The 21886-nt window shown below is 37.1% G+C and overlaps 1 protein-coding gene across 1 annotated transcript in view; it reads right to left on the bottom strand.

The window, feature by feature from the left end:
• The window catches only part of COL5A3 (collagen type V alpha 3 chain), a 1727233-nt gene that overhangs the window by 502272 nt on the left and 1203075 nt on the right, over window positions 1–21886 (bottom strand). Inside the window, exons 49-51 of the mRNA XM_044084684.1 lie at window positions 13728–13781; window positions 3130–3237; window positions 1250–1303 (exon numbers count right to left, since the gene is read on the bottom strand). Of these exons, the coding sequence (XP_043940619.1) occupies window positions 1250–1303; window positions 3130–3237; window positions 13728–13781 (216 nt within the window). The remainder of the gene's footprint in view (window positions 1–1249; window positions 1304–3129; window positions 3238–13727; window positions 13782–21886) is intronic.

The following is a 21886-nucleotide window of genomic DNA, read 5'->3' as shown; positions in this document are numbered from 1 at the left end:
GAGCTTTTTGGTGGGCCTTAAAGCTAAAAGTATGTAAAACTGATAGGGAACGAGTGTCCCATTCTTTCTTCTAGCCAGTTCTCTGTTTGTTTTAGTAATGCAGTCCTGACCAATTGACTTAAGGCCTTTGTGTGGTACTGTGACAGATGTATAGTTATCAGATGTATGCTCTGATCATACATACCCTTGTTCCCTGTTTGTGCACACCCTTTGTACACCTCATTATTCCTGGCATTTAATTCCTGAATTCTAGTATCATAAACAGTTGTCAGCAGTAAGCAGCTGGTTGCATATTTTGATATCGTCTTACTGAACTTCCCATTGTGTAACCTGCTGTGTGCTGCATATGCTGTTTGTATGTTTATTGAATTCCTGTAATAGCAAAGCACAATGTTTTCTCGTGTAAGTTTAATTCCCAGTGTTAATACATTGTTTTACTTGTTTGTACTACTTTTTCCAGTCATACTGAACCCATCCACCCTAAGTATCACCACCAAAGTAGAAACCTTTGGTGGAAGAACAAAATACCTATAAATAATTCCTAAAACACCATTGTAGGTCTATCAGGTTCATAAGCAGCTTTTTATATACAATAAATATTTAAGTTTGTCCATATGATTTGTAATAAATAACTGACAGTTCTTTATTAAAAATAAAATATTACTGCAATGTTGGCACAGTGTCCCAAAATCTGAAACAGAATGACCCATTCTGTCAAATTTTAGCCCCAAATTGTTGAATATCGGCTAGTAAAAACATATCGAATTCAAAATCCAGAAGAGTTGTTGAGTGCGCTCAGAGTTCATTCCTGCCAGAGGTCAGAAAAGCTCACTGCACTTCAACAACTGCTAAAACTTTTACTCACTTAAATATGGGTTTTAAAATTGTGAAACTGACATTTTCGTCTGAAGTGCATGCTACATTATGTAGACTCATTACATAAACTGCATGTTTATTATCTACAAACAGCAGGGTGTTTTCTAAGTAATATAGTATGCAGAAAACTATGCCATAATTTGCATAGAATTGTTTTTGGAAATATCTCTGTGTTGAAAAGAAGTTCGGAATTACATTCTGAAAGCAGACCTGAGAGTGCACAGAATTTTAACCGCAGAAAGTGTTGCACCTCATTAGTTTACTGCCATGGTCATATTATCCAATCTAGCAAATAATTACATAAACATCATAAGAATTCTGAAAGGACACAGACAGTAAGGGGAAACAGAAGTCAAGAAATGATTTTACTTACAGGTGGTCCGGGCTCCCCTGGTGAACCTGGGTCCCCAGTGAAACCAATAGGTCCCTGTAATCAAAAAAGTTAGTTAAAAAAGCAGAATGTGCATATAAACACAGAGAAAAACAGTTACATAAGTGATTACATAGAACCAAACTGGAATGTTACAGGTCTTCCTAGTTGCAATGTGACTTTAGGATTTATGAGGAGACATGTCCACTTCCCAACCAAACTGTTGGCTCATTGACCTTTTATAGATTTATAAGTAAATACTAGGTTATCAGTTTGCAGAGCATTATAAGCCTAGCCAATAAACAGAGGTCAGAATCAAACACTGCACCTTGTATGTGGGAGGTTAAGACCTCAAACCTTATGCCAACTTTTCCCCTGTGGTTTATTAAGTGTATTACACTCTGTTGCAACCATCCACAATTTGTAAACAATGCAACATTCTCAGTATCACTACAAACTCCCCTTCAATGTACAATTCTACCTTCATCTCCATTTAGAGTCCTCTTTTACCGTCTTGAAGTATTGCTTCTTGGGACAACAATTCCCATACATTTTCCCACTAAAGATATGAATAACTCTATGTGTTTTCTGTCCAAACAGCAAATTGTAACTGATAGACTATATGTATGTAGATATATATATATGTATGTATATATGTGTAGATGTATATATGTGTAGAGATATATATATATATATATATATATATATATATATATATATATATATATCTCTGTATATATACACATATATATATATATATATATCTGTATATATATATATATATATATATATATATATATATATATATATATATATATATATATATATATATATATATATATATATATATATATATATATATATATATATATATGTATATGTATATGTATATATGCACACATATAGATTCAATAGATAATTATACATAATGAGCTTATGTTAATCATAAGTAGAGGAAAAGCTACATCTTTATGGAGGACTGGAAACATGAGGTATTTTCATCCAAGACTTTTTTCTCCATTCTTTTAATGAACATCTGTTTCACTCTTTCCTATTCCCACTTCAGTGCATGCCCCCATTTAATGTAAGAACTGTGTGCCGATAAATCTACAGCATGGACCCTTTATCGGCAGTTATCACACTGATTAAAACAACAATGCTTGTGAAAAGGAAGAAATTCAAAATTTATGCTAATTCTTCAAGTGGTGGAAAAGAATTACGGGGGGACAGCGTAGAGCTTTTGAATAATGCTAACGGAAGAGTGGTAGGAGTATGACCCTCTGTAGCAAAACAGTACAACAGATATGATAATAATGTAAATTAACTCCCTTAATGGCAGAATGTGAACACTAAGTATAAAAACCTCCTAGATATAACTGCTCTGAGAAATGCATACAAAATTTAAACATTTGTTTATTCCTGCTTGATATAAATGCTGTCTCTTTAAACAGACTTTGTCTGTCACATTCCACTTGATCTCTGAAACCTGTTTTGCTGTCCATCCTCATGAACTATTCACTTTAAAAACCTTCCCCTAAGCACTAGATTCACTACTTTGTCTTACTACTTTCACTATAGCCATTCAGGGCTCAGTTAAGAAACACCTTCTGTTCCAGATGCTTCAGGTGTGTTACCTGAATAAAAACCTGAGCAGGTAGTTTGTATTATTAATGTATCTGTTGTAACCACACTCTTGGAACAACCTGTTGAAGCAACTGATCTATATTACTGCATTATTTCATAAATATCTCGTTCAATATATATGTCTTTTTTGTGCCTACTGGAAGGAATTAATAAATTATTTGATTCATAATGTTCCTTGTTTACCTATTAAAACAAAACATCAAAGTACTTGTGTGGCAAGTATTAGGAGTTGAACTTACTGGGTCACCTTTACGTCCATCTTCACCTGGAGGTCCTTTCAGACCAGGAACACCAGCAGCACCAGAAAGTCCACTGTCACCTTTTTCTCCAAGCTCACCCTTGGGACCCTACAGAAAAACAGCAACATATGTCAGCATTTATAGCTACTCTGTCCCCTGCTTTCTGTGATTTGTGCTACACTGATTAATAAAACAGGTAACTGCTCTCATTTATTAATGCAAAGTGATGAATCCTATAGCTGTTCCTCATCCTGTAAGTGATCCCTTTCTCTGGGAGCTTTCCCCACATTTTGTATAGAGCCAAAGAACTCCCAAGTGCCATCAGCACTAGACAAGTTGTAAGCATACATTAAAAGGGGAAAAAAGCAAGTAAGTAGCATCTTTTACAGTGATGATGATAATGAGAGAGATGTAGGTGATCATCATGACAGAGATGCCCTTCACTGGCTCACTCTAAGATGACCACCATGACACAATGATACCCTTCAATGACTCCCTCCAAGATGACCACCATGACACAATGATGTCCTTCACTGGAACCCTTCAAGCTGACCACCATGACACAATGATACCATTCAATGGCTCCTTCCAAGATGACCACCATGACACAATGATACCCTTCAATGGCTCCCTCCAAGATGACCACCATGACACAATGATACCCTTCAATGGCTCCCTCCAAGATGACCAACATGGCACAATGATCTCCTTCCCTGGTTCCCTCCAAGATGACCACCATGACACTATGATCTCCTTCACTGGATCCTTCCAAGATGATCACCATGACACAACAATGCAATTCAATGGTTCCCCTCCAAGATGACCACCATGACACAATGATCTCCTTCACTGGATCCCTCCAAGATGATCAACATGACACAATGATGCAATTCAATGGTTCCCCTCTAAGATGACTGCCATGACACAATGATACCCTTCAATGGCTCTCTTCAAGATGACCACCATGACACAATGATGTCCTTCACTGGATCCCTCCAAGATGATCACCATGACACAATGATCCCCCTCACTGGCTCACTCTAACGGCTGCAGTACCTGAAATTTAAGGATGATATTCATCTGTAGCCATGAGATTCTTTACCTTAGTGTTCCTATAATGTATATATTATATTGTGGGCACAGGTAGGGAAGGGCTTCCAAAGCAGTGATGACACTGTCTAAAAGGAGAGTCCATTCACATTACAGATGATCTAGGACAACGAGGAATCACACTGGAAGGGTAGGTTTTAGTAGGTTTATGTAGCACCATCCCCAAAATGTTGAAATTAGAATATTCAAGTACTGTGTCAGAGGTAGGCTTGTGGTCATCCTAGACAGAAGAACTATGTAAAAAAATCTCTTAGCTGTATTTAAGGAATGCAGCATGGAGAACAGCATATGGAAACTCCTATTAAATATCCTCATTGAATGCTGTCGTTTTCTTTAAACGAAGGAGAGAAATTAGATAAGTAGCTTATTTTTGTTATAACTGCTCTTTTTCTCCCCAAGCTAGTGTAGTAAGTTTTGCCCTGTGCCACAGTTTGTCAAATGTCCTCCATCAGATAAACTGTTTCTCACTTAATTTAATTCTCTGAGTGTACTGTGCAGATCTTTTCAAAATTGCTTGGAATACTTTTGAAATTGTATACCAAAGTATATTAGGCCAAGCTACTTTAAGCCCTAAATTTATTTTCTACAGTTTATGACTTGAGGGGGAAAAGGTAATATACAAAGCTGTATTAAGACTGAGGTGAAGGGTCCACTGTGCTAGTAACACGTTGTTGGAGGGAGGGGCTTATAATCACTAGAAGTACTGATCATTCCTTTAGAGCAGTAAGAAACTAGCTCACTGCTGTAATGTCTCAAAACACATTGGTAAAAGTATTGAAAAGAGCAATAACGCCTGGAAACATAATAGATATTTGCTAATCCTGATCATCCCATGGAAGCAAGTAAAGCAGTCAGAGATGCAGCAAGACCCCAGACCCAAGCTGAACAGCAAAAAAGACGGACTTTGGGACATCAAAGGAGTATTATGCATATATAACAGATCTTTATAACACTTTTGTAAATTTTTGGTAGATCCCAACCTCCTCGATTACAGCTAACCTTGAACAGCAACACACAGAAATGGTAAACGCTCCATTCTAGATTGAGCAAAGAGTCATTAAACATACTTAATGGCTCTTATAAATCCATTACGTTATTCCCTAGCTAGAAGTTACAATAGCTTTTTGCCACATCTCCTTTACTTCCTTACTCCAGCTATGATTTAGGCAGCTTTTATTCCTTCTTAATCATCACCAGAAGTCAGAGTGTTGCAACACAAGCTTATGAAAATGTTGTAAACAATTGTTGTACATGCACGATCCTGCAATAACTTTTTTGGCTCCTCAGCTATAGTCTATTGGGGGGGGGGGGTGCCAAGATATGGTACTGGCCAGTGGCCAGGAAGTGCTACAGCTCTGATTACAGAAAATGGCCCCCATATTTACATCACTCCTATTCCATGTAAGCCCCTTCCTGTTGAAAGTACTTAATTAATAAGCTTCCAGTCTTTCACTTCTGTCATTGGGAAGTCACCCTATAGCTTAGCCAAATGTACCATACTCTACATAATACTTCATAACTCACTTTCAGTTTGGAAATCAACCTATTAGAAATGGAAAAGGCCGGATTTTTTTTGCATTTTTTTTTTTTTACTTTTTTCCCCACCTGATCTCTTTTACTTACATAATCATCAAATAAGGTTAAATAGCTCAATGTTACTGATGCCAGACAAACCCTAAAATAACACCAGCTCTGTGGTTTACAGAGATAAAGACCTAACTATATACTACATTATGTGCATTTTAACAACAGGTGTTGACTGGAAGATGTAGACAGAGGATGGTGAGCATAAAGGACTCTATACTGGTCAGGCAGGGGAAGGCTGGATTAATGTGTTCATATTGGCTCACTTATCTTGTGGCACAGGGAGATGATGGCCCTGGACAGTCCAAACCTGCTCTCATGCAAGTGGAGGTTTGTACGTTATAATTGACTGTAGGACTGGGGGAAGGGTTTTCTGCTTGATAATCCCAAGGTGGTGACAGTGGAAGTGTGCACATATAACGGTGGTGTCTGGGGCCATATATACACACCCTCATTACCAGGATACTTGTGACAGCACATTCCCTGACATGCCTGCTTGTATGATGCTTCCCCTCAGGCTGTTCTCACTAGTGCTGAGAATTATCCAGGATAAGGAAATGAGTTGGGGGAGTTTCGCTTAATGGTCAGCAGGCATGGTGGGAAAAAGCAGATAGAAAAAATGTTTCTTAACAGAAATAGTTTTATACAAATATACCACTGCAATGTATTCTCATGAGCCAAAGCTTTGTCTCCAAACATCAGGACTTTTATCAAAAATAAAATGCTGTAAAGGAGTGGGGATTATTATGAGGGGAGATGTTGACTTGATCTCCTAAACTCCTTAGGTGCAGAAAACAGCAACAGCAAAAAATAAAAAACAAAATTATCCCCCAGTTGAGAAATGTGTAAAGCATGGCTCACATGGTCAATAATACCAGTATATTTTTTATTTATTTATTTAAGATTTATTTACCGGGAAAGTCTGACTGGACAAAAGAGACCATTTTCAGTGGAGGCCCAAGGAGAAAAGCTCCAGACAAATACATATTAAACTAACAAATGCCATAAACATTCAAAAACACAGAATAAAAAGTATAATATAAGAGGTAATTTGTGTCTGCTTACAGTTTAGCGGAGAAAAAATGGCATAGTGGTGCAGCGGTAGCGTTGTCACCTCACAGCAAGAGGTTCTCTGGTTCAATTCTTGGATGGAGTGCCTTCTGTGTGGAGTCTGCATGTCCTCCCTGCATTCGTTTGGGTTTCCTTCGGGTGCTCTGGTTTCATCACAAGCCATGTGTTAGGAGTGTTTCTCCCTGGTCTCCGCTGAAAACTGGCTTAATTTCAAGTCGAACTTTCCTGGTTAACAAATGTTAAATAAAAAAAAATAAATAAAAAAAAAACTGCAATTTATATACATGAGAGATGAAACAATACATTAAAAATCAGTACAACATGTATTGTGATGTATTAGAATTATTTAAGCTTCTACAGTACATTTAACTACGTAATCTGATTAAGTTTAGTTACAACTACTTTTAAACCCTACGCAAAAAGTGGAGAAGAGGTTGCAGGAGTTGTATAGAGGGGATTGAGGTGTATTTGGAGGATCTATCAATGTGAGAGATGCTATGCAGGGTTAGCACATGAGCAGATCCATGTGGATGTTAAATGATTTTTTAGTAATTTCTTGAGGTGGATCTAATGTCCAGATGTACGGAGTTCCAGATTTTGGTGATGCTGTTTGAGTACAGGGAGTCATCATCATTATTTCTACTTTTAGTAATGTTTAATAGGGATTTGTCGCTGGAGCGCACTGTCTGGTTATTGAAGTAGTGGGTGTGTAGGCTTTGGAGACTGGGTGCTTTATTGGGTTGGTTGAATATTTAGTGATCCATGGAAAGTTGGTTAAAAATCAGTTGGTTGAGGAATTCTAGGCAAGACAGGTTTCTGAGAGCATAGCAGTGATAGGGTCTGTAGCTGGCATTTGTAGTGAACTTTGCTATTTTATTATATTAGGTATCTAATTTATTCATGTCACTTTTCTTGAGATTACTTAAAATTGGAGATGTGTATAGGAGTGTTGAGAGAAGGTGGGTTCTCGCAATGGAGACTTTGGATTTACTTGTAAGGACAAATTTGCTCCAGTACAGGCTTCCAGTTTTTTTGTGCACTTTTTAAATTGTTTGAGCTATGTGGATATCAAATGTCATGTTTTGATCTATTACAACTCCCAGAAGTTTGGTGTGGGACACGGGAGTAATGATGGTATTGTTTGATGAGGTGATTTTAAATAGAGGAGGGGGGGGGGTCAGGGATTTTGTTAGGTGAAACAAGATGAGTCTTGTTTAGTTGGGACTGGGTATTAGTTGTGCGTTGGTAAGCCATGTTTCTACCTTGGAGAAAGCCTGCTGAGATATTTACTGCATTTGCTGTTGTGTTGGGCCTGCACATATTAAGATAGAATCATCTGCATACTGTTTTAATGTGGTTTGTTTGGTGGCAGTATGAAGGTTGTTAATAAATAATGTGAGGAGAAGTGGCCAAGAATAGATCCTTCTGGGACCACTAAGGTAACTGGTAACAGAGAATAGAGAGTATTTCTCTATTTTACTGTTTGCTGCCTCCCAGTGAGCTAGCTCTGGAACCAGGCAAGTATGGAATGGCTAGTTCTAAATTCAGAGAGTGTATTTAAGAGTTTGGAATGTGAGACTGTGTTGAATGCTTTTGAGCAGTCCAGAAAGATAGACGAGACCAGGATTCCTTCATTTCTGAGAAGGTTGACAGAGTTAGTGAAGCTTAGGAGGGCAGTGTTTGTACTATGGTTGGGGCAGAATCCGTGTTGAGTGTTGGATAGGAAATTATTAGTTAGTTGATAATGTAGGAATTAGGTAGGAATTCATTTTTCAAAAATTTTTCATAGGGGAGAAAAGGACAGCGATTGGTCAGTAGTTGAAAAGCTTTGTACAGCTGCTGCCCTTATGTAGTGGGATATGAGCTATTTTCCAGATAGTTGGGATTTGTTGTTCAGTGGTGGAGCAGTTTATGAGGATGGAGACTGGATACGAGATGGCTTCTGCAGAGATTTTAAGATAGTCTGCGGGTAGTTTGTTGGTGGCTAGGGTAGCTGGCTTGAGTTTTTTGAGGTATTTTTTATGGTGGCAGTAGGGACAGGTTGAAAGAAGTTATTATTTTATATTGGAGAGAAAGTGGAGGGAGGGAAGGGGCAGTTTGTGTTTGTCAGGCTGAGTACAGATTCAGTGAAAAATGTGTTACACTGAGTGGATATGTCATCTGTGGTCTTGGCTGTGGTTGGGAAAGAGTACTGATTTGGATCAGAACTTTTGTGGATTTGACTGATGTTTCAGTTGGATTTTTTTTGTCTTATGTGTTTTTTGGCAGAGTTTCTTAGTTCTAGATATTTCTGACAACTGGCTACTGTTTTGTTATAAAGCCAATTATCCCAGGTTTTGTTTCCCTTTTTTTTAGTTGAGCTCTTGTTTCTTTAGTTAGCCATGGAGTGTAATTGGATTTTATCCTAATTGTTCTGGGGGGAGGGCAAGTTTATTTAAAATGTTAAGGAAGGTGGGAGATGTGTGAGAGGTGCACATCAGCAGCCTCTGAGTATGGATATGAACTCCTGGGAACTGACATTATTTTTGTTTCTTATTTGGTGGTAACTGGGGGTTTTGGAGGGGTTTAATTGCTGCAGAAATAGAAAGGTAGGAAGGTGGTCACTAAGGCTATCTGGAAGATAGCTGGAGAGTAGGATGGGGTTGGGTTGGTTAGCAAGGATCCAGTCTAGGATTGATTCTTTATTACATGTTTTGTCTACCCTAGTAGAGTTTTAGATTAATAGGGAGAAGCCATAGAGATTAATATGGTTTGTGGAGGTATCTGAGTTACAGGTATACCAATCAATGTTAAAGTCTCCTAGTATAATCTTTTCCTGAGGGAGGTGTTTGGATGCCCATTGCAGGATGTGCTCTAGAACAGGAAAATTACTTCATGGTGGGATACAGCCACCAACTACATTTATATGTTTTTTGGAGTTAAGTAGTAACTTAGTTAATAATGTTTCTGCATTTTTAAAATCTGGTGTGCTTAAGTCCATTGTTTCGTGGGTTAGGTTATTTTTAAATAATATGGCTAAGCCTCCTCCTCTTTTGCCTTTTCTGCTTGTCTGTGTACATTATAGTGGGAGGGGGGTGTTATTTCATTGCTATTAATTTCTAATTTAAGCCATGTTTCTGTTATCACGTCTATGTCAGGTGAGTAGTGTGAGAGGGTAGCACAGACTTCATTTGTCTTGTTGGGAATACCTCTAAGGTTTATGTTTAATATTAGTAGATCAGTGAATTTTCTTGGGAGAGGTTTAGTGAAGTTGGGTGCTTGGTATCGGGTGTGGTGTTGTGGTGGTTTGGCTATGTTTGCGGGCCTGGGATGTGATGTATAGCTCCACCGAGAATTAGTTGTGATGGTATGCAAACTATCATTTGTATGTATCTGTGTATTGTTTTATCATATTTCAGGGAGGTAGGTGAGTGTGTTTGATGGGGTAAAATGATAAATGTGAATGAGGGGGTATTTTTGGTGTTAAAGATGTTTGTTTGCAGCAATTATTATAGATGTCTCTTTTTGATGAGATGGGTAGGGAGTTGTGCAACTTTGGTGTTGCCGTGCCATGTTAAGATCATTATGATAGGTTGTGAGCTGTGTGACTATTGTTAGGAACAGGAGAATAGACATGTGATAAAGTATCATTATGTTTTGTTTAGAAGTGTGGAATATTAGGTTTGTGATGAAGTTTAATGTGTGTTATAGGTGTTTTGTGTTTGTATGTATGCAGTGATTAGTTTTGGGCTGTATGAAGTTAATTACGTTATTGAGGGTGGGGGGTGGATGGGATTATGCAATGTTTTGATTGGATATATGTATATATATATATATATATATATATATATATATATATATGTGTGTGTGTGTGTGTGTGTGTGTGTGTGTGTGTGCGTTTGTGTAGTGGTGTCGGAATTAGTGGAATAAGTAGAGTGGCTATCAGATCACTGAAAGAAAGCAACAACTACACAGAATGCTTAATACATAAAACATCAAACTGCACAACCTCAAATACTGGCAATAGACATTAATTTATTGCAACAGCATAAACTACCCAAAATCAGAAACATATTTTTTTACAAGAGTCAACTTCTGTCACAGTGGCATTTAATGGTTGTATTCCTACTCCCCCTTGTTAACTATATATACCATCACTGAAATTCTGTAACAACAGGGAAAAGACATATTCCCAACCCCCCAAAAAACTTCACCACAGCACAAGAGGACCACAAATTCAGGTTTTCAGTGCAGTATCAGTTTATTAGTCACTATACATCACAAGACTTCTTCAGAAACATTAAAAATACATGAACTATTCCACAGTTAAATACCTAAAAACAACTATAAAATCCAATCAGATTGAACCATCAATTAAAACTAAGAAAAGGGAGGGAAAATTTAACCGTAGAGAAACCAGTAGGAAAGCTCACATAGGGATGCATATAATAACACAACCCTAAGTATGTAACATAGTCACCTTCCTATTTTTTAAAAAAACACTTGATATTAACAGCATCGTTAAGACCTGGTGAAAAATAGGAGGCAAGCCATTCAGCTTCCTTCTGTTCAACAAAAATCTTATACTTACCACCCCTGGGGTCCTTTTTCACTACCTCGATGAGAGAAAAAATGAACTTTTTCCAGTTCTCACAATGCAAAGTATGCTTATATAGAGTGCTGTTTAAATTTTTACTTTTGATAGCATACAAATGCTCCAGAATTCTTTTCCTCAAACTTCGTGTGCTCATGCCAACATAAAAAGCTGGACAGGTAGAACGTAAATCAATGTACACAATCCGTGTCACACCACAATCCAACTGGCAAGGTCCAATCTAAATGTGTAAGTGAAACAAAAGGACCCTCAGATATGAACCTACAAGCTCTGCAACCCAGGCATTTGTACATACCATGGTTACCAGAGCTAGTTCTGTGGGAAAACACCTTTGCACCACCCATTTCCAACATTTGTTTAATACTCTGTTTTTTCCTGTAAACAAAGAATGGATGATCACCCAACACCTTCATTAAATCATCATTACCTACAATGACCTTTCAATTCTCTTCAGTAATATGATGTATGTCATAATTTTCCATGTTCATATCAAGACAAAACCTGGGATGCCATCCATTAACCCCCCTCAGTCCTGTCACCTGAATCAAAGTCACTCTTCTTAATAAAACCTTTAGTCAAAATCAGAGGGAAATCAATAGGTCTTCTATTAATAATTTCCTGAGCTGCTAGATCAACCATATCTATCGGATAACCTCTATCCAAAAACAAACTTTTGGTGAATTCTACTTCTACAAAGAACAAACTGCCTACTGCAGTCATACGGGAAGCCCTAATAAATTGCCTGCGCTGAAGGCTCCTCTTCATAAACTTAGCATGGCTACTTTTATAATGAAAATAACTGTTACGAAGAGCATTTTTAGGATGTATACTACTAGCGAAGGTGTTGGTATCAGCAATCCATTCAATGTTAACATCCAAAAAAGATACCTTAAAGCCTTGTTCACCACAAACACATTTTAAAAAAGAAGTACTACGTGATAAAGAACTCACAAAATAATTAAGATCAATGTTTTTGTTCTAGCAATAAAAAAACAAATCATCTGCAAATCTTTTATAAAAAAAACTATGTTTTCAAACAAAGGAATAAGTGGCAAAATCTCTAAATCCCACCATCCCAACACTAGGTTAGCTTATGTGGGACCCACAATGGCCCCCATAGCAACTCCCTTCAATTGCTTATAAAAACTGTCATTGAACATAAAATAATTATTTTCCAAAAGCAAATCAAGGCGTACCATATAAGTATTAATTGTACTATTACTAAAATTAGAATATTTATCCAAACACCACCTGATGAAATCAACACCAAAGTTCTGTGGAATGCAGGTAAATAAGGAAACAATGTCAACAGTGAACATAATAAATTCTTCAGATACAATAGAGGGAACAATAGAAAAAGATCTTAAGTTATCTAAAAAGTCCCAGGAATCAGCAATATAAGAAGGCAACCTCCGTACAAAAGGCTTAAAAATAAAATCCAAAAGCATGGGAACAGAATCAGTACAGCTCCCTGAGGCAGAAATAATAGGTCTGAATGGGGGATTTGATATACTCTTATGTAATTTGGGGATCCTGAATACAACACCCACTTTGGCATCCTTCACATACAAAAATTCAAATACCTCTTTGGTAATTTCACCATTCATCAAAATATCATATAAACTGTTATAAATGACACCAAAACTATGTAAAACCTCAAACTTAGGTACATTCCTATATTCTTCCTTATTTGCCAACATAGCCTCGATAGCTGTATTGTATTTTACATAGTTCATAATACTCCTAACCCCACTGCACCATGATCGCCTACAAATCTAAATGCCAAAAAAACACAATCCAAAGAAATTTAACTCAGCTCTGGATCATAACCCTTCAATAGCTAATTACACAGTCTTATATAAGCATTTATTGCAAACTCTAAATAAAATATTACCACCATTAGTAAAAACTGAATATAAGCCAGTAATGCAATAACTAAACAAAAACAAACAATAAAGCTACTACCCACCTTAACCACTTATGCATAAATCAAACCCTTTTAAAGCCCTATCTACAACTGCTACATGTCCATTACAAAAATAACATTAATTTGACCTCCATCACATTGCACATCTGTGTATACATACAGCTGTGCATCTGACCATATCTAGACCTACCTGCTTATATACATGCGTGTGTGTGTGTGTGTGTGTGTGTGTGTGTGTGTGTGTGTGTGTGTGTGTGTGTGTGTGTGTGTGTGTGTATCTCACACACATATATACAAACCTAAAATACTTACTGCAATGCCTGGCTCTCCAGAATTTCCAGGGTTCCCTGATTCTCCATCTTCACCCTGTAAAAACAGCAAAATGGAGAATTTGAAAGAAGAAAAACAGCACATGGCATAACTAATCTGTGAAATAGGCCCTGACTAATTTCCAGCAAACCTCTTCCTTCTAATGACCTGGTTTTCCACTCTCATATCTGCCAAATGTTTTTTGCTGTGTGACAGCAAGGTATAGAGGTGAAAGCAATAGAGTGTGAACAGGTTGCATTCTGTAGGATATCGTTTTTTTTTAATGAAGGAACATTGTTATTAAATTATTACTTATGACATAGGCAATCATACATTTATATAAATGAAAACAAACCATAGTGACACATTTTCAGTTATAAATATCATGCATCACTTATAATCAGTACAGTCACTGTCTGTCAGATATAACATACCTCATTCAGTCCCTGCATTTCATTAAACCTCATTCCTCCTCCAAAATATTATCTCTGTGTATTGTTCTACAATTCCCATTTGTTTTTTTTCTTGTTTTGTTTTTTTTTTTTGTAATTTGCTCCTATCCTTTTCTAAAGATCCCATTCCAGTTATTTTATCTATGTTATTATATTCACTACTTCTAGTACATTGGTTTAGACTATGAATTCCAATTTCTAGTAATTCTTTTTGGCAGCCACCAGAATTAAACTCAGCAAGGCCTTACTATGTCTAGACAATACTGAGTTTGTATCACAACTAAAAAAATTACATTTTCTTAACTACCCCAATTTGCTCTTCAAAGTTTGCCAACTCATTACACTCCCAAAACTATGCTCACAATTATCACTTTCTTCCTCATCACACCTCCAACATTTGCAATCTCCCTAAGGAAAATTTATTTGGAGTTTGATTAGGGTGTAAAATACCTATATAAACACTTCCAAGCAAAGATCCTAAGTCTAGACTTTGTTGCATATTTGGGAGCCATACATATATACCCCAATTGTTTCTTTTTGATTTGCTTATCCAATCTCTCGTCTCAATCCTTTCTAAACTCCTTTAACTGATTCCTATAGTTGTCATGCAATATTTTATATGTCCTACTAATTATCCTTTTTTAACAGTAGCTTCTGTTCCAGATTCTATTAAAATCACTACCAGTGCTGTTTTTTTTTTATTTAGGATCCCCCATTTCTTTTTCTTTGCTTATACTTTGATATGAGTCCTTGATAGAGAAGGCAATTTCTAGCTTACAGTCAAAGTGAAGTCTTGGTCTCTTTTCAATCTATTACCTTTACCTCTCTAAGTATTTCTTCCAAATATCTTAGTTCCTTTAATAGTTTTCTCCAGTAAATTCCAGCCCCCTCTTGTTTATTCTCTGTACCCCTAACTGCAGTCATCCATGTTGATACAATCTGTAGGATAAAATTGTACTTTTTTAATAGTTTTCCTGAATTTGACTGGCCAAAAGTAGAGGTAATAGTGTAACAATGGCAAAATAGTGGTAGATGTAACACTTTTGCTAGCCTAAGATAATTTTGCTGTGCTGTGCATGTTACCTCTAAGTGCTTTGGATTTCCTTTTTGATAATCATAACTTAGAATATTTATGTGGGAGAGATGCAGAGGGGAGAACCTTATTTACTGTCACCTCAAGGGTACTGTAGATGCCATCAGCATAGAGTATACACAGTGGTTACTAGTTAATACCTAGTCTATCTAATTTACTAATAAATGAATACAGCACACACCATTAAATATGCTTATACCCATTTTGTAAAGTATAGCTGTTTAAACACAAAACAAGCAAATTATCTTTTCTCTACAAAGACAATTCAGGTTAATAGTTTTGTTTAATTCTATGTATAACTTGAGTTTATTCTGGCAGTAACAGTTATTCTTTGTCCTAATATACAGAGCATGAAACTTGTATTTCTTGACTCCACTACATAGTTTTCAGCTATCTTCCTCCTGACAATGTAGGTTTGATTCCCACAGTCTTCACTTCTATACTATGTTACTCTGAATAAGTCATCCTACCCATGCAGGGTTCACATATTGCACTTTTGAAATAACAGTTATTTCTATTAAGTCTTACATAGTTAATAAACATTAAATTAAATTAACAGTCTGGCAGTTAGTACAGAGGATTAAGTCTCTGAGCTGTTAAAATGCTGCTTCTTGTAGTCAGGTATATTGGGTTCGATTTGTTCCACCTCTATTTGCCTCTTGTTCAAATCTGTGTAAGTGATTTTACCTTATAGTGATCCTGGGTAAGCCACTGAAAAAGGATATGTGTGTATAGAGGGCTTACCTGGTTAACAAGTGTATAAAATAAAATATATATAATAATAAACTCCTGCTAAGCATCAGCCCTAGGTTCTTCTTCCCTTTCATTCAGGAGCAATGTCTCACATATGTCTGGAATATGTTCTGCATGACTACAAGAGCGGTCTCCTTTTTAATGGCACATTTCACTTTCTGAGACTTCAGTTGTGTACCTCACTGTGGCTGCACATTCCTGGGATCTCTTGCTAGGGTTATTGCTTGCTATATTCCAAACTATAAATATTGAGTTTCTACTGCATTTCCGTTTGTGAGATTTTCTTTGTAAAACAATATCATTTAGTTGTTGTACTTTGCATTGTTTCGACCACTGTTGTGCCTTTCTCTCTGATATGATATCTAAATATGTGTACTGCTCCTTGCATAGTACTCAGCAGATAAATGGTACAAAGGCAGAACACATCCAACCCCATTTCATCCCTTCTTTCACTCTTCCCCCTCTCATGTCCTCTTTCCCTAACTCTCCCTTTTCTATTATCATGTTGCCTTACAGCATTTTATGCATTCACCCTGGGCACTTGCTATGCCTGGTATCCAACATTTAAACAAAGTGCGTGAGTATTAATATCTATGATGTTTGCCCAGCCTGCCCTGTACACTTTAAAATTAGTATTCTAGCTTTCCTGCCCCTCTTCTCTGCCCACTACTCCATTTCCAAGGGGGTTGTACACCGCACAGCAGTATACATACTCATTTACTTGTTGCAATGCTAAACATTGAACGGCTCACTTATCAGGCAGCCATCTATACCTCAGAAAGGGTCACAGAAATTTATTCCAAATCATACACTTGTTAGGATGGTACTTAAAGCTAGAAATTGTCATAGCCTCTTTAATTTCTAATTTCATTCTGATACAGCTTGGCAGTATTACATAGTTTGCATATCAGGATCAGAGCACCATGCTCTATGTTTTTAAAATGTTTCATGGATAGCATTACTTCAGTATAGGTGAAGCGTCTCACAAATGGAAGTCTCAATGGACATATTTCAACCTCTTTATACATTTCTGTACAGACCTGATAAAAAGTTTACATACTCCAGTTTATTTCTCACAATACTGTTGAAAACAAGCAATCAGATTGTTAGCTCTGCAGACCTCAATTATCTTAAAATACATTACAAAGATATTGTAGCACATCTGCACATATAATAAATTTGTCATCTAAAGTTTACTACCAATAATAAATTCAAGTCATTATATATTTAACTGAATACTAGTACATTGCTAAAACAGGATGCTGGACATCTAACTTTGCTGAAACTGACAATACTAATTTTTTTTTCCAGTTTGGTGGAAATGTCACAAATGTTTGACCAATTGATGTATTTAAATAGAACATCCTTGAAATGTACATTATCACCTGAGTCTTGAACGTTGCATATACAAACTTAGTATTATCAGCCTGTTTTACTATTTTGATACCTTTGGAAACAGCTACACCCATTTTGTACAATATTGATAACTGACAACCTATGATTGATCTATGCTGGACACCTTGTCACATATTTGGATATGAACTTATCATCTATTGTAACTTAGTCACTCAATAATCCAATAACAAATGTAAGGGCTTATGTAAATAAAATAAAAATTGAAAAATAAAAATAGCTATTTTCATGCAAATTATCATGAACCACTCTATACTAAGTCTTACTGAAATCCATGTATACAATACAGGATTGTAAACATTTATCTCGGTTGTATTTAAAGTCACAAGTATATTTGCATACTCTAACTCTGGCTAGACTTTACTTCAGAACATCAACTAAGCATGATTCAAAGTATTTACAGAAACAACTATTAAGATTTACTATCTTGTAATTTGCCATACTGCATTTTCTATTTTCCCCTCATATAACACAATGATGACAAAGAGATAAGACAGTATCTAAGTGAAAAACAATAATGTATCTTTCCCAGAATAATCTACTAGTTTCATAATCATGATGTTTCTAATCTTGTATCTCTGGAACAGTCGAATTATTTAATCTGTTTACATTTTCTAAGAGGGTTCCGTGTAGATAATTGGGATAATGCAGCAAATACTGCTAAAAAAATCCATTCTGCATCCTGAATAACCAAGGTTGTGATTCAAAAAACTTTACCATATTGCACTAAGCAAATTAGGATGACAAGCAATGACATGCAAGGTGTGTATAAGTCAGAAAAGCAACATCATATGGTCAGCCAAAGTAACATTGTTGGCCATGTTATATGTAAATGATTGATTCAGAAATGTTTAAATACCGCACCTCTGAACTGCATCTGCTGGATGTTTCAACGTGAACGAATGCTAATTAAATCACACAGTAATGGTAGGGGTGGCTGCAGCCATAGTAAATGTATATCTGCAGGAGGTTCTCATTGCAGCTGCTTTGGTCGAAAGTATGCATCATCGCTCTTGGAGGTACAGGGTTATCCAACTACACTTAACAATTCATCCCATACACAACACTGGCATTGATGACCATTATCATTTTGACAGGGACATCATGAAATACATGCTGGATATATGTTGGATTCATCTGCAGCCCTGTGGCAGTCATGAAGTACCAGGCCCAGGTATGTGTGGCCCTTCCTGCAACCTACTGAGGACAAAGTGTAAGTATCTCAGGCATCTGTCTCAGGAATGCAACATCATTTCCTTGATGAGATACTTATTGTATAGAAAAGTATTTCAGCTTCCATTTACCACAGAGGAGAGAGCCAACACCATGCAGGGATTTTATAATATAGCTCATTTCCCTGAGGTACTGGGGACCATAGATAGACTGTACCAACATTGAAATAAAGGTTCTAACTGGAGAACTGGAAAGGAGGTACGCGATCTGCAAAGGATTTCTCTCCATCAACTGCCAGGTGGTTTGTAATACATATTGTATTATGAACAAGATATGACATTCCAGCCAGTTATCATGACTTTCACATATGGCGCACTGATGGCCTGTTCCATTGTTTGCCAGATGTGACTTCTCACAGGGACATTTTGTTGGTAAAGCTGGTTATGCCCTGGAACCCTAGTTCATGGCACCCATTAGAACAGTCAAACTGAACAGGGCTACAACTGGTCACTGTTACAAACCAGAAACATTATATGGAAGGTATTTGTTCAGCTAAAGGCACGCTTTTGCTGACTAGATTCATCTGTCAGTACCCTGCAGTATGACCCTGCCACTTGGGTAAAATATTAACTTTGGCCAGATTCATGAATGCCTACACTAACTTCACACTAAGTGTAAACTATGTGTACACGACCTGTATTCAACAGCATCTCTACCACACTTTTTGTGCTGTTTAGTCACTCAGAAAGATTATACTAAGTATACATGTAGTCTGCACTTTATGGTAATTTCTATAAATCTCCTTGATATTTAAGGTTGCAAAAAAATCAGTAAGAAAACTAAAATTAGGAGGAAGAAGGTTGATGTTATACATGTGTTGTCTATTCTCTCAGAACAGAGTAGACAGTGCAAGCGTTCATGAGTCTGTCGCGTGCATTGTTATACAATATTACCCTTAGGAAGCAGTTACAGCAGGGCGGCCACACTGTACATTAAAACACAGGCAACATGAGTAACAATGTACAAAAGCAAGAGCACAGTTTCACAGATTCATAGATTGTTACTAGGCTAACAACCCAAAGGGTCTTTCTAAGCCTAGGCAAGTTTCTCCAAAAAATAATGATGTCCTGTATCCAAATAGGATAGTGAGTGCCAGGAATTTATAAGCTACATCTGTCCATAAGTGCCAGGAATTTATAAGCTACATCTGTCCATAAGGGACATTGGTGCTAGACCTAGTGTAAATTAAGCCTGTGAATTAATTAAGTTATTGTTATTTGCATGGATGGAGAAAGGAATACAGGAGTGCATCTCTTTCGAACAGAAGTGTGAGTATTGAGGTGAATAAAAAGAAAAAGTGCCTTTTCAGGAACTGTCAGAACCAGAGTGTGTGTGTGTGTGTGTGTGTGTGTGTGTGTGTGTGTGTGTGTGTGTGTGTGTGTGTGTGTGTGTGTGTGTGTGTGTGTGTGTGTGTGTGTGTGTGTGCGTGGGGGGGGGGGCAGGGGTTATTGCTAAGTATGGACTTAGTCACTGTATGTTTTTGCCAACACATCTAAAAGTGCTGGCAATACCCTTTCCAGCCCCTACGTTAAGGAACAAACGAAAAGTTACCCTTGGATAAATAAGCAAATGTGTAAAAAGTTGCATTTGTCTTATATATGCAGATATCTCACTCACAAATGAAGTTTCAGTACCATCAGATCACAGGATTCAAACCCAAGATAGTAAAGTTTTCTTCTATAGTGTGATGAGAAATAAGGTTTTTCTCATCATGCTTCGATCGTGCAAAATCTCCATGACAGGTGAGGCTGATTATGCTAATTAGGGTTCATTACCTTTTCTGAATTGCTCAATTTGCACAATGAACGCACCTGATAAATTTGTGCAGATTCCTACACCATGCCATGTGCATGCCTGGGTCCCTGCAGCCAGTGGCATGAATGTGCAGTGCACTTTACGGGTGAGGAGTGAGAGACTGCCATGCCATACTTAGCCATCAGAAGAGGGTGGTGCTGTAGAGCAACGTTCTGAACAGAATGGAGGGCTGCAATGTTTCACACCTTCAAGTGCCATTGGAAGCCTGATAACACAATATCTCTAGTTCCCAGTTTTCCTGTCTTTTATGCTGATGAGATACCTGCCCATACCCATTGTTTTGCAGAGGAAGGGACACATGAGGCTTGTATTTGGCACAAATTGTATGCCATTTTACACTGTAATTCTTCAATGTGGGACATCATGGATGAACAAGGAGAGTAATGAGGAAGGAGAGAGGAAATTACTAATGTCAGGTGAGGAGGAATCTAATATGTTTCTGGAATCCTCTATAAGAAGTACAACTGTAGGCTCTTACAAGACTGTTATTCTGGGGCACAATATGAGTCATACCTGGAATAGTTTGGCCAAAGCTGTCACCCATGCTACTGGTATCCCACACACTGCTATCACTGCTACCGTGCCATGAAGTGTTACAATTAACACCGCCTTCTCCAATGAAAGGAAGAAGTTAGGGTGCAATCATCACCTCAGTACTGTAAGTATGACTTATTTTACCTATCCAAAGAACCTCACCATCCACACATTTTAATTTATGATTTTTTTATGTCTTTAACACAAAAATACATTGAAAAGAATATACAGATGTACAGGAACAGACTGGAGCTCCTCAGAGCACACTGGGGTGAGTATTCAAGCAATCATACACATAATATTCGTAGGCATTAAAAATAATTATGTATAATTGAAGAACAATGCTGCCATATCTGTCAGTAGTGTCCATATATCTAAGATCCATACATAGGAGTTTGCTGGACATTTCACAATACCCCAGTAGAGGTATTTGTCCATTCTATATCACCAGGGATAAAAATATTATGATGTGATCTGCCATCTGTACAGTATTGTCAAAAAATCTAGTTGTTTCTCAGACCACTAGCACAAATTTGTTGTATTCCAGAATACTTCCTACCCTTAATATTCTATGTGCTAGACCAAGTGTGAAGACAACTTTTGGTTTAGTAGCCCCCATCCCCAATATATTATATGCAGTTGAACATGTTGATGAAATTCCTATTGATGAACTTGTATTTAAACTGGATTCTGCTCAAACTGTATCATTAACAATACAGTTAGTTAAGAATGCAGTTTTCATTTGTGTTTGTATTTCTGCTCCTCACTCTCTTTTTTACTATCTTTCATCTTAATGTTATTTATTTTTTGTTTCTCTCCATTTCTGTTACTATTATACACATCAGCACAGCAACACGCACTGATCCCAG

Source organism: Protopterus annectens, chromosome 9.part0 (genome assembly GCF_019279795.1).
Source record: "Protopterus annectens isolate FY-2018-M chromosome 9.part0, PAN1.0, whole genome shotgun sequence".
NCBI lineage: Eukaryota > Metazoa > Chordata > Ceratodontiformes > Protopteridae > Protopterus > Protopterus annectens.
This window is presented reverse-complemented; position numbering and strand designations above follow the sequence as displayed.